Here is a 13,886-nt window from a genome sequence, read left to right as displayed (position 1 = left end):
ATTCAGCATATCTACTGTGCTGGGGCACACTCCTGAATTGGAGATACAGGCCATTTATGCAAGGGAGGTTTTGCCTTGGATTTGCCACTCTGGATGCACATTTTCCCCATCCAAATTCTCAAAACTATGCATTTTTGAGTTTTGAGAATTCGGAAGGGGAAAATGTGCATCCAGAGAGCGGCAAAACCTCCCATGCATAAATGGTAACTGTTCACCCTGTATTTTTAGTGTAAGCGCATGAGCTACCTGCCAGCTATAGAGCCCACCCCAATGCCTGCCTTCTTGAGTCACTGTCCTGAATGTACTTTTAGATTGAAAGGCAAGCCCAGGGCTCTGATCCTTCAGAGATGCAACAAACAGCCTCATCCAAAAGCAGGGAGTTCTACCATATCTGTGCCTCAGGACTGATTGATTGATCAGCTCTGAAGAAGGGAGCTTTGACTCTTGACGGGACTGTGGCTCAGTGATAGAGCATCTGCTTGGCATGCGGAAGGTTGGTCTCTAGGGTTTTCCTGGATTCGAATCTGAATGTTGTACTGCAAACCAATAAGACTGCCCTCTGAAACTAAGGCCATTTGTGCATGGGAGGTTTTGCCTGGGATTTGCTGCTCTCTAGATGCACATTTCCCCCATCCGAATTCTCCAAACTCAAAAATTAGCCCCCATGCGGAGTTTTGAGAATTTGGATGCGGAAAATGTGCATCTAGAGAGCAGCAAATCCAAGGCAAAACCTCCCGTGCATAAGTGGCCGAAAGAACAACTGAGTCAGACAGGGGGCAAATGTGAGTCCAAGTGTGTGTGTGTGTGTGTTAAGTGCCGTCAAGTCGCTTCCGACTCATGGCGACCCTATGAATCTGTGTCCTCCAAAATGTCCTATCTTTGACTGCCTTGCTCAGATCTTGCAAATTGAGGGCTGTGGCTTCCGCTATAGAATCCACCCATCTCTTGTTGGGTCTTCCTCTTTTCCTGCTGCCTTCAACTTTTCCTAGCATGATTGTCTTTTCCAGTGACTCTTGCCTTCTCATAATGTGATCAAAGTACAACACCCTCAGTTTAGTCATTTTTGCTTCTAGGGTCAGTTCAGGCTTGATTTGATCTGGAACCCACGGGTTTGTCTGTTTGTTTTGGCCGTCCAGGGTATCCATAACCCTCTCCTCCAACACCACATTTCCAAGTGCCCATTTCCAAGCGTGTGTGTGTAAAGTGCCGTCAAATCGCAGCCGACTTATGGCGACCCCTTTCGGGGTTTTCATGGCAAGAGACTAACAGGTGGTTTGCCAATGCCTTCCTCTGCACAGCAACCCTGGCCTTTCTTGGTGGTCTCCCATCCAAATACTAACCAGGGCTGACCCTGCTTAGCTTCTGAGATCTGACGAGATCAGGCTAGCCTGGGCCATCCAGGTCAGGGTCCATTTCCAAGTACTCATGCACAGTGCCGGATTTACGTATAAGCTAAACAAGCTATAGCTTAGGGGCCCACTCTCTTGGGAGCCCCCCAAAAATTTAGCATATATTCGACACAATTACTTTAAAATTACTTTGACGTGTGCGTGTGTTAAGTGCCGTCACGTTGCTTCCGACTCATGGCGACCCTATGAATGAAAGTCCTCCAAAATGTCCTATCTTTGACAGCCTTGTTCAGATCTTGCAAATTGAAGGCTGTGGCTTCCTTTATAGAGTCCATCCATCTCTTGTTGGGTCTTCCTCTTTTCCTGCTGCTCTCAACTTTTCCTAGCATGACTGTCTTTTCCAGTGACTCTTGTTGTCTCATGACATGACCAAAATACGACAGCCTCAGTTTACTTTGATAAAATACATATTTTGCTATGGTCAAATGGCTTTAGATACCGATTAGGTCCATAAATTCCCATATAGCATATATTTGACACAAAAAACAGCGACCATTTGTTGTTGACAAAGGACAGCTGGACATATAAAGGGCCCCATTACCTTCAATAGCTTAGGGCCTCATCAAACCTCAATCCGTCCCTGCCCATGCATAATAATAGAAAAGGGCAAGAGTCCAGTAGCCCCTTAAAGACTAACAAGAATATTTTCTGGTAGGGTAGGAGCTTTCGTGAGCCACAGCTCACTTCTTCAGAAGTGAGCTGTGGCTCACGAAAGCTCCTACTCTGCCAGAAAATATTCTTGTTAGTCTTTAAGGTGCTATTGGGCTCTTGCCCTTTTCTACTGTCTGAAGAAGTGAGCTGTGGCTCACGAAAGCTCGTACCCTGCCAGATAATATTCTTGTTAGTCTTTAAGGGGCTACTGGGCTCTTGCCCTTTTCTACTGTCTGAAGAAGTGAGCTGTGGCTCACGAAAGCTCATACCCTGCCAGAAAATATTCTTGTTAGACTTTAAGGGGCTACTGGGCTCTTGCTCATACCCTGCCAGAAAAAAGCTCATACCCTGCCAGAAAATATTCTTGTTAGTCTTTAAGGGGCTACTGGGCTCTTGCAAGATTTTTTAGTTTAGGGGTCGGTTTGCTCATACCCTGCCAGAAAAAAGCTCATACCCTACCAGAAAATATTCTTGTTAGTCTTTAAGGTGCTACTGGACTCTTGCTCTTTTCTGGCAGGGTATGAGCTGTGGCTCACGAAAGCTCCTACCCTGCCAGAAAATATTCTTGTTAGCCTTTAAGGGGCTACTGGACTCTTGCCCTTTTCTACTACTGCAGACAGACCAACAGGGCTACCCACTGCGAATTACCATGCATAATAAATGACCGGCCTTTCCCCTGAAGCCGCCGCCGTCGATGCGGCCGCTTCCTTGCCTGGCCGGGCTCGGCCTCCAGAGGGCGCCGGCCGGCCTCGTTTGGCCGCGGGGTGGGAAAAGCCTCCCGGGTCTTGACTATAGTTATTTCAAAAGATTGTACGAACAGGACTGGATAAGATAAGATCAATACAACTTAAATATATAGATGGGGATTATATTTTAGCAAAAGTATATACAATTTATATTTTGGACGGAAGAGTGTGAAGGGGAAGTCGCTTTTGTTTATACTAGATACTTAGTTTTTTTCCAATTTTCTAATTTTGTTATACATTTGTACATTTGTTTATACTAGATACTTTGTTTTTTTTTCAATTTTCTAATTTTGTTATACATTTGTACATTTGTTTATACTAGATACTTTGTTTTTTTTTTCAATTTCCTAATTTTGTGATACATTTATACATTTGTTTATACTAGATACTTTGTTTTTTTTCCAATTTCCTAATTTTGTTATACATTTATACATTTGTTTATACTAGATACTTTGGTGTTTTTTTCAATTTTCTAATTTTGTGATACATTTATACATTTGTTTATACTAGATACTTTGGTTTTTTTTTTCCAATTTCCTAATTTTGTTATACATTTATACATTTGTTTATACTAGATACTTTGGTGTTTTTTTCAATTTCCTAATTTTGTGATACATTTTTACATTTGTTTATACTAGATACTTTGGGTTTTTTTTTCAATTTCCTAATTTTGTTATACATTTATACATTTGTTTATACTAGATACTTTGGTGTTTTTTTCAATTTCCTAATTTTGTGATACATTTATACATTTGTTTATACTAGATACTTTGGTTTTTTTTTTCAATTTCCTAATTTTGTTATACATTTATACATTTGTTTATACTAGATACTTAGTTTTTTTTCAATTTCCTAATTTTGTGATACATTTATACATTTGTTTATACTAGATACTTTGGTTTTTTTTTTCAATTTCCTAATTTTGTGATACATTGATAAGATTAGTATAATTGAATAATGATTTATGAGCTGTATCAAAAGAGAAAACAATACAAAATTGAATCCAGGAAAAGCCTCCCGGGTCCGCTTTCGCTTTGGCCAGCCCCGCCGCAGCCTCCTCCCTTGGCCAGGGGGCGGGTCGCCCGGCCGGGCTGGGCGGCGCAGAGGCTCCCTCCCTCCCTCCCTCCCTCCCTCTCGCAGCCCTGCAAAGGCGGGCGGGCGGGCCGGCCAGCCCAAGCAAGGGGCAGGCAGGCAGGCGGGCGCGGGGATGCGAGGCAGGCAGGCAGCGCGCAGGAGCCTCTTCCCCCGATGGTGAACCTCATGTGGTCGGAGCTGCTGCAGGATGAGCGCCCCAAGGGCGGCGGCGGCGGCGGCTGCAGCCCCGAGCGGCTGTTCGAGGGCTGCCGGCGGCTGCGGAGCCTGCGGGACGGGGTGCGGCTGGAGGTGGCGGCCGAGAGCGGCGGGCCCGTCGTCCTGCACAGCTTCACCCAGCTCGACCCGGACTTGCCCCCGCTGGAGGTAAGCCCCCGGCCAGGCCAGGGACCGTCCGCGGCCTGCGCGCGTCTACTCGGGAGTAGACCTTCCCCAGGAGCGCCGCTGCCTTCCTTGGGGGGGATGATGTCTCTTGCTGTTTAGTCTTTGGGACAGTGGGAAAGGGCAAGGGCCCAGGAGCCCCTTCAAGGCTAGCAAGAATATTTTCTGGCAGGGTGTGAGCTTTCGTGAGCCACAACTCACTTCTTCAGACCGTGGAAAAGGGCGAGAGCCCGTTAGCCCCTTAAAGGCTAACAAGAATATTTTCTGGCAGGGTAGGAGCAAACCGACCCCTGAACTAAAAAATCTTGCAAGAGCCCAGTAGCCCCTTAAAGACTAACAAGAATATTTTCTGGCAGGGTGTGAGCTTTCGTGAGCCACAGCTCACTTCTTCAGACCGTAGAAAAGGGCAAGAGCCCGGTAGCCCCTTAAAGGCTAACAAGAATATTTTCTGGCAGGGTAGGAGCTTTTTTCTGGCAGGGTAGGAGCAAACCGACCCCTGAACTAAAAAAATCTTGCAAGAGCCCAGGAGCCCCTTAAAGACTAACAAGAATATTTTCTGGCAGGGTGTGAGCTTTCGTGAGCCACAGCTCACTTCTTCAGACAGTGGAAAAGGGCGAGAGCCCAGTAGCCCCTTAAAGACTAACAAGAATATTTTCTGGCAGGGTAGGAGCTTTCATGAGCCACAACTCACTTCTTCAGATAGTCTGAAGAAGTGAGCTGTGGCTCACAAAAGCTCATACCCTACCAGAAAAAATTCTTGTTAGTCTTTAAGGGGCTACTGGACTCTTGCCCTTTTCTACTACTGCAGACAGACCAACACGGCTACCCACTGTGAATAGTCTTTGGGACGTAAGAGCGGGATTGTTGATCCGGCCCCTTGAACGCACATGAAGCTGCCTTCTACTGAATCAGACCCTCGGTCCATCAAAGTCAGTATTGTCTACTTAGACCGGCAGCAGCCCTCCAGGGTCTCAGGCAGGGGTCTTTCACATCACCTACTTGCCTGGTCCCTTTAACTGGAGATGCTGGGGACTGAACCTGGGACCTTCTGCATGCCAAGCAGAGGCTCCACCACTGAGCCATGGCCCCGCCCCAAATTTCATGCTCAAAGCAGTCTTATACTGAATCAGACCCTTGGTCCACCAAAGTCAGTATTGTCTACTCAGACAGGCAGCAGCTCTCCAGGGTCTCAGGCGGAGGTCTTTCATATCACCTACTTGCCTAGTCCCTTTAACTGGAGATGGTGGGGATTAAACCTGAGACCGTCTGCATGCCAAACAGATGCTCTACCACTGAGCTACAGCCCCTCCCCTTTAATGATCCTTCTGCAGGTTTCCAAGTTTCTAGTCTTCTTGTTATGTGTGTTGCTATTGACAGAGGGAAATCTCTCTCAAACGACTCGTTCTAGAAGCGGCAGGTTCAGGCAAGAGCCAATTCTTGACTTGAGTCTGGTTCCAGAGATGCAGCTCTGTGAAATAAAATGGGGCCGTTTCTCGTTCCACTATGCCAGTGATGGCGAACCTTTTAGAGACCGAGTGCCCAAACTGCAACCCAAAACCCACTTATTTATCGCAAAGTGCCAACACGGCAATGTAACCTGAATACTGAGGTTTCCTCCCAGCTCGGCAAGGGGGGGGGCGCGGGGAGTCCAGGGAAGGGGGGCGGCGGCTTTGAAGGGCTCCGCGCTGCCTGGGCGGTGGGGAGTCCAGGGAAGGGGGGGGCTTTGAACTGCTCCGCGCTCCCTTCAAAGCCCCCACCGCCCCCACTCGTGCCCACAGAGAGGGCTTGGCGTGCCGGATTTGGCACGCCTGCCATAGGTTCGCCAACACGGCACTATGCCTTGCACTTGGACAGGTAGCCAGAAAGGTCGGAGCACTTCTGCTGGTTGTGGAAACATAATTTTGAAAGCATTTTGTTTGGACCGTGAGCTTTGTTTAGTTGTAATCAGTCTGTCTCTCTTTCCTCGATATCTTGTCGCATTCTAGCTGTGAATCTATTCCCTGAACAATGTGTTTTTGTCTTGTGAGTCTGTCGCATCAAGGAAAGATGCAGAAGAGTCTACCTTGGGTCTCTTTAGAGACTAACAGCATTTGCATCTGACCAAGGAGGTTGTAGTCCAGGCAGGTTTGTACTGGAATAAATGTGGTTGGTCTTCAAGGAACCACGAGACCCCTCTTTTTAAATCCCTCGGACCCCGCTTCAAGGAGCTCATGCCCCGTTTTATTCTCATAACAACCCTTGTGGAGTAAGCTAGTCTAAGAAGTCGTGACTTATCCCTCTGTCTTCTTGGCTTGAGAAATCATTCACTTACAGAGTTCAGTGCTACAAGATAAGGGGATGGCTGTTCGCTTTAAAAGGATTAGCTAATTTCCCAGAGTGCAAACAAATAAATTGATGTCTTCTAGCCCTAACAACTCAATGGAGCCTCCATGTTCTGGGGCAGTACACCTTTAAACATCAGAGGTTCTGGGGCTAGGCAGCCAGGCAGAGGCCGTTGCCTGCGAGTTCCCCAGAGTCACCTGGCTGGTTGCTTGCAGAAAACGGGATTAGATGAACTTTGGTCTAGAAAGTCTCTGGGTTTTTTTTTTATAAATGTTGGGGTGTTCTTACCCCTCCCAGGTTTTGCCCTATATATGTGGTAACCTCTGGGTAACCCAGCCGGAACCTCCTCAATTTCTAGACTTCCTGATGTGTTTAGCCTCTGACTAGAACTGGGTTTCTGCACCTCTCTTTATTTGTGTTTGATACCTGCATCGAAGATCGGACTCCTCAAGTTTCTAGTTCTGTGTGTGTTTGTTTAAAGCCCTCTGGCTGCAACAGCTGCATCTCAACAGAAGAGTTTGTTTTGTGTTGGGATCAACAACCAGATGTCAGGTGGTGGGAGGAAAGTATGCTCAAGGGCCTGGATTTGGGGCGGGGGGACGTGCGTGGCTCCAGTCAAAGGGTTCTGTTCCCTGTGAACAACTCTTGGTGTGAAATCTGTGGGTTTTGGCTTCTGCTAGTGACTGGACTGTGGGTGCGAATGGGCTGTGCGAAACTGGGGGATCGGTAGGCTCTGTGGGCATCTGGTCTTGTGAAGATACGGGGACAGATGGAACTGTGGGATCCCTGGAGATCTGGTGGTATGCATCCTATGAGCCTGATGGTATCTTCTGTGATTCACGACGCTGTGGGGAATCTTCCAGTAGAGGTCGTGGCTTTAGGCTTGTGCCAGTTAGGGGTCATAGATCTCTGGGAGCATCTGGTTCTAATGAGGCGTGGGGCAGTGTTTGGTTTATGGCTGAAAATTGATGGGGTGTTTTTTTGGGGGGGGGATCTTGACCTGCTTTACCAGGTTGATACTTGCATGCACACTCTGTATGAGAGCCCAATACAGCCCAGTGTAGAACAACTTACAGGTAATCTACCTAGAGGAATTTCAGATTTATTATACATCCTATACACATGCCTGGACTTGTATAAAATCTGTCTATATATGGTCATACATTAGTATATTATCAGAGTGTGCGTTATATGGGCTTTTATTTGACCACTGTTGAAGACCTGTAGGTCGAAACGCATGTGGTTTGTGTGGTTTAAGTCTATCGACCTTATGAGTTGCCATTGTGCATTATTTTATTGTTTTTAACCTGATATAAGCGCCTTAAAATAAACATGTTTTTCTAATATATAATTTTACTTTCTCCACCCAACCTTGGGTACCCAGCTTAGAAAGAGGTTGTCCCAGGAGCGGCAGATGGTAGATCTCTCTCAAGTTAAAGAACGGTATAGAGGGAGCAGGCAAAGAGATTTCTCTCCCTCTCTCCTAAAGCTAGAATGTGGCCCCCCAGTCCAATAGATCAGCAGTAGGTTTTGGAAATAAAGGAAATATTTCCACACACACACACACACACACACACACACACCGCAGAATTAACTTGTGGAACAAATTGTCCCGAGAGATAGTGACGGGCGCGGGATGCGATAGCTTTTAAAGGGGGATTAGCGTGCTGACCCAGCAGCCCCAGTGCTTCAGAGAGGTCCTGGTTTGTAGGGTCTCCTCTGCGGATTAGTGAGTGCGGCCTTTTAGTGTAAGGCCCCGTCAGATGGGCAGAGAAGCTTCGGCGTGCCCTTTCTATTGGGGCCAAAAGCATCCCTCGCCGCTCACGCGATGGTCTCATTGGTCATGCGATTATCACTTGGGCAGGCCAGCAGCCAAGTGCGGACGTCCATTAGGGGAGAGATGCCGTGCCGAGAGCTCAGGTCTGGCGCCTTTCGCGCATTTAATGGAAGGCGCAGGCTTCCTGTTGTGGGCTGGGTTGTACCTTCTGTTCACATCCCAGCCGCCTGCCAGAAAGCTCTGTGGCCCAGCCTGGGATTTGGAGAACGCTCAGGCCGTCATCTTCCGTTGGGAAAAAGCCACAGGGCTTACTCTGGGTCCGGAGGATGAGATTCAGCTGCTGGCCAAACATCTGTATTCATCTCCCAGGGGGGCCACTGGCCCGCCCTGTTGTTGTGGTTGGCTTCTGCCAGGACTGCTGACCTTGCCACGGGGCCTACGCGCTTTGTCCGGAGGCCAAATGGGTCATGGCAAATATATCCAGCCCGTGTGTGCTGCTTCAGGCTGCTGATGGCCTAGGAAAAGTTTGTGCTGCCCAGGTGGATCTCTTTGCTTTTATTAAGCCAGGCTTGTGAACACCCACTTCCTTGGTTACCTGTGGCGAGCTAAGGATGCCCGCCAGGTGACCATGCAGACTTTTTGTTTTGTTTGTACAGAGAGGCTGAGCGTGCGTGCTTTTTTTCCAGGCTAGCATCACTTAGGTACAGGTAAGCTGATGAGAGAGGTTGAGGACTGGTAACTGGACATTACTGAAAGGTTGCTTAAGGCTGCATGGTGCAGCAGATTTTGGAACAGCACTGAATAGCAGCAGATGGTCAGTTATTTATAATCGTATTTGTAGCACCTTTTGGATTTTCCTTTCTTGGGCATCAAAATGTTTGAGGCAGTTTTCCGGATCTTTCCAAATGGCCAGTAGGAAGCTTTCCTGCCGCCCCTCCCCTTTCCAGCCCTCCACCCTTTGGCTGAAAACTGAGCTGAACTCTTCATTCTGGGCCGGGGGAGTGGGCGAGTGGTATTGTGGAAAGTGCATCATCTGTTTCTCATTATGCCTGGCAAGAAGTCATTTAACCTCCCAGATTTCCTCTCCCCCTCCCAGCCCCACTCAGAGTAGGATCTGCCTGCAAAGGCGAGGCTATAGCAAAAGTGTGTGTGTGTGTGGGAGGGGGGTGCTGGGCTTCTTCAGCCACCATCTCTGCAATGCAAATGTTTTGGGGGGCAGCCCATCCAGACTTTCTTGCCCTCTTCTTTGAAGGGTTTCTTGCATGCAGGAAGAAGCAGAATTTGGTAAACCTGGGTAATTACAACAATAAGAGAGGCAGGATACAATTTTGATTTTTTAAAATTTTAAAACATCTTTGTTATGGCTGGTATAGATGTCCCCCTCCAGTTCTCCTCAGTGTATTTTTGTTATATTTTATCCTGGCCCTAAATACTTTTGCACTTGTGAGGAAAAATTTCCATGCTGGATCTGGTCGAGTCTGTGTTGTCTAGCATCCTGTTTCCAGTAGCAGATGGCAGCCAGCCAGACAACACCTCCCCTTCTCTTGTTTGGTCCCATCTTCAAACTTTTTTTGGGGTGGTGGTGGTAATAATACTGAACTTCTTGATGAATCCTAATTTGGCACTTTTGCATTGGATTCTACCTTTTGTGCCGTTTAGATCAGCAATAGAATGTCATTGGTGTCTGAATGTTGCCACTTTTCATGTCAGATTGAGATCCCTTTATGGTTTTGGATGGAGAGTGACTCTGTTTCTCCTGTGTAAGGAGCAGAAGGGTATTGTTGACACGCAATGGCTCTTGTTGCATTGGAGGATTTCCTGGCCCCTTGACCCCGCTGTTTTGTTGTGTTTTGTTTCCATACCTCCTGCATCAAATGACAACATAGTGCAGCTCCACTCATTGCTTCTGACAAAGGAGGCTCTAGTCCAGGAACGCCTGTGCTGGAATAAAATTTTGCTAGTTCTCTAGGTGCCAAAGGATTCCCATTTGTATTTGTTGCAATAGATGAACTTGGTTGCTGCTCTGGATTTTTTTTTAAGTGACTGTAAAATAGAAGGGGGTTAGCTGGCAGGCAATGTCATCTCTTGCCTGGAAAAACCTACGGAATTGCCATAAGTTGGCTGCGATTTGACAGCACTTTCCACCACTACTACTGTCCCCCAAAATCTCCCTCTCCTTAATTATTCCGGAATAATTAGCCAAATATTTGCCGTCTCAAGCATATGTGACAGCTGCTGCGCGGCAGCATTTGGTATCCAACAGCTGACGAGATTCCGCATTTGACTGCTGCCAAAACAAGCCCAAGATGCCAAGGAGTCCTAGCGTTTGAATGTTGGGGTTAAAGATGCCACTTGCCAATTTGACGCTTGGGTCTGGAATTGGGAGGATGTCAAGATATTTGTTCCAGATTTAACCTGGGGGGGGGTCGTGGTTTGGCCGCGGAAGCATTGGGGCAAAGCGGGGGGGGGCTGCTTACCTAACACTGGGAAGGTTGATTGGGACGGGCCCAGGGTGGCGGGGAGGGGCTGTGGCTCAGTGGTAGAGCATCTGCTTGGCATGCAGAAGGTCCCAGGTTCAATCCCCGGCATCTCCAGTTAAAGGGACTAGGCAAGTCGGTGATGTGAAAGACCTCCGCCTGAGACCCTGGAGAGCCGCTGCTGGTCAGAGTAGACAATACTGACTTTGACGGACCAAGGGTCTGATTGAGTATAAGGCAGCTTCATGTGTTCAAGAGCTGCCTTTGGGACCCTGATAATGGCTTAGTGAGCACGCACCTATGTGGGAAGCCTTGCTTTGGATCCTCCATTTCCTTGTAAGTCTCCCCCTCTTGCCTTTCTTATGAATGTCTGCAAGAGGTCTTTGCATTAAGTTGTTGTGTCATGATCTCTCACTTCTCAGCAGATAAACAGGGGGCTGGTTGCTGCAAAAGAAGCCAGGGTCCCTATTTGTGCGGGGGGGGGGGAATGGCTTTTTCTCTTTCTCGTCCTTGAAGATGCTCTGCAGCTGCACAATATTGTGTTCTGCACAACTCATCAAGGCAGGATAACCCTCTCCTCCTTCGTCTCGAACCCCTGACTCCTGGTAAAAAAGACTTGCAGCGTAATTCACTGTGTGAACCCTGCCATGGTCTTCTGCTCTAGTTTTTAAGGAAGGGGATGATGGATTCGTGGCAATACAGTCTCTAAAGCAAGGCCTTTCAAACATCAGTGGCTACCCCACATTTGTGTGTGTGACGTTGTTCCTCGCCCTCTTGAAAATGGGGATGAGAGGCCAAGCTGGCGTTTGAACTTGATATGGAGAATTCTGCCCTGGACGTGTGTATCTGGTTTTATTTCAATATCTCACCCACCCAAACAGGCAGCTTAACCCAAAGGTACAGCTTTAACTAACCAAACAATCATTCGACTTGAGACTTCCTGCAGAGGATTAAGTGTACATAGGAGATCAAGACGGCCTGTTTGAAGCCAGGTAACCTTGGTCTCTGAGTCACTTTTAGTGGGGGTAGCCTGCCCAGCAGAAAGATGGGAAACCTTTCGACTGTATTATCCAGTCTTTATCAGCTGTATTTATCCAGTCTTGTTAGCATCGGGTGAAGGGTTTAGGAAGTTCCTGGAGATTTGGGAGTGGGGCCTGAGGAAGATGGGGTTTGGGGAGGAGAGAGACCTCAGTGGGGCGTAATGTCACAGCCCACCCTCCAAAGCAGCAATTTGTCTCCAGGGGAACTGATCTGTGAGTCTGGAGATCTAGTGTAATTCCAGGAGATCTCTAGGCCCGACCTGGTGGTTGGCAACCCTAAATGAGTGTCTGCCAGTGCAATCGTATGCAGAGTTACTCCAGCCTAAACGCAGTGAAATGAATGGGCTTAGACTGGTATAACTCTCCTTAGGATTGCACTGTACAGGACCATAGATCTTGCAACAGCGATCCCTTAATCATTGGGTGGTCTACAATTTCATAGGCATGCAGGGCGGGCACAGAAATGGTTACGGAGTGATACGAATGGTTTAAACACAAGCTGCTGTACCTTCAAACTACACAGATAGGCTTCATTCCAGATGGGTAGCCATGCTTGTCTGTAAGCAGCAATAATAATGTGGGAGTGTATATCCAGTAAGAAGATGCACTTACGCACATGTTTTTCTGTCTGCCTGACGGATGTACTCTTCATGCACCTGATGTAGCGAGCTCAAATTGAAAAAAAACCTTACACTAGAATAGATTTTGTTCCTCTTTAAGGTTGCACTAGGCAACCTTCAATATATAGGCTTGGTATTGTATGAGCATGACTAAATAAATAACGTTCAAGTGTGTCAGCTTTCTAGTAGTCCAGGTGGAGCGTCAGTGTCTTTCCCCCCTCCTCCTGACTGGCAAAAACAAGGATATCTGTGGCTTAGAAACTGTCACTCTTGTGGTTACCCAGGTGGCAAACTTTTGAAAAGTAGGGTCTTTGGTACATTGTGGGCACTGGGCAGGTGGGCGAGTCATGTGCCTTTAGTGGATTTCTTTAGAAGGCTGGCATGCGTCGTGCAAACCTGGCAAAACATGCAATGTTGCTTAATTTGCACATTACTCTACATCAGGGGTCTCCAACGTGGGTGGGGTGGCACCCACTGACACCTTTCCTGGTGCCTGTCAAAAAAATTTAGAAAGTAGGTGGGGCCAACCAGAACTTCTGATTGGCCACTGGCAATCTGACAGATACTGACAGATGAGTGTTTCTTGGCCAGCTCAATGGGTATACTTGTGTCCATGCAAGAAAATATTTTTAAACAATATGTTCATTTTTAAAAGCATCCTGTTAAACAGAGCTTCTGCCTGAAATGCTGAAGAGCTACAGTCAGAGTTTCGCATAACCTCACTCCTGGACTTTTTGTGGTTGGTCCCGCCTCTTGCGACAGCCATTTTCTGGCTGCGTCCACCACCCCGTGTCAGATTTCCAAAGGTGCCGGCGGTCTTAAAAGGGTTGGGGATCCCTGCTCTACATGCAGCTGTGAAGTTTGGCTTTTTTTGGTAGAGTATTCTGGATTTCTTATAGGAGAAGATCGACAGCATCTGTCCTCTGGTTGCTTTGATGCTGCATATGTTTTGCTGGCCAAAAGAGAGCTTGTGAATTACATTTGTCCCAAGTCACCTTTCAGTATTTGCAAGGCGATTTTAAGGGGCTTCTCACCAAGTGTTTCCTCTTGCTTGCAGTGTGCTTCCCATTCATTGTGCCTCCCCCAGGGCTATGAACATAAGGAAATGCTGCATCAGACCAAGGTCCATCAAGTCCATCTGTCTGTTCACACAGTGGCCAACCAGGTGCCTCTAGGAAGCCCACAAACAAGACGACTGCAGCAGCACCATCCTGCCTGTGTTTCAAAGGACCTCATGTAATAGGCATGCTCCTCTGATACTGTAGAGAATGGGTATGCATCATGACTAGTATCCATTATTTACTGGTGGCCATGGATAGCCCTCTTCTCCATGAACATATCCCTCTGAAAGCCTTCCAAGTTGGCAGCCAT

General features: G+C 47.5%; 1 protein-coding gene across 4 annotated transcripts in view; it reads left to right on the top strand.

The window, feature by feature from the left end:
• RALGDS (ral guanine nucleotide dissociation stimulator) overlaps positions 1-13,886 on the top strand; it is a 149,961-nt gene that overhangs the window by 55,873 nt on the left and 80,202 nt on the right. Inside the window, exon 1 of one of the 4 annotated variants that reach the window (XM_056860492.1) lies at positions 4,055-4,264. The exons of the other annotated variants lie outside the window; for them this stretch is intronic. Within the exon in view, the coding sequence (XP_056716470.1) occupies positions 4,055-4,264 (210 nt within the window). Of the gene's footprint in view, positions 1-4,054; positions 4,265-13,886 lie in introns of those variants that run through there. 4 annotated transcript variants of the gene reach the window in all.

The sequence above is a fragment of the Euleptes europaea genome, chromosome 14 (assembly GCF_029931775.1).
Source record: "Euleptes europaea isolate rEulEur1 chromosome 14, rEulEur1.hap1, whole genome shotgun sequence".
In the NCBI taxonomy this organism is placed as follows: domain Eukaryota; kingdom Metazoa; phylum Chordata; class Lepidosauria; order Squamata; family Sphaerodactylidae; genus Euleptes; species Euleptes europaea.
Note: the sequence above shows the minus strand (reverse complement) of the source record. Positions and strands in the feature narration are given on the sequence as shown.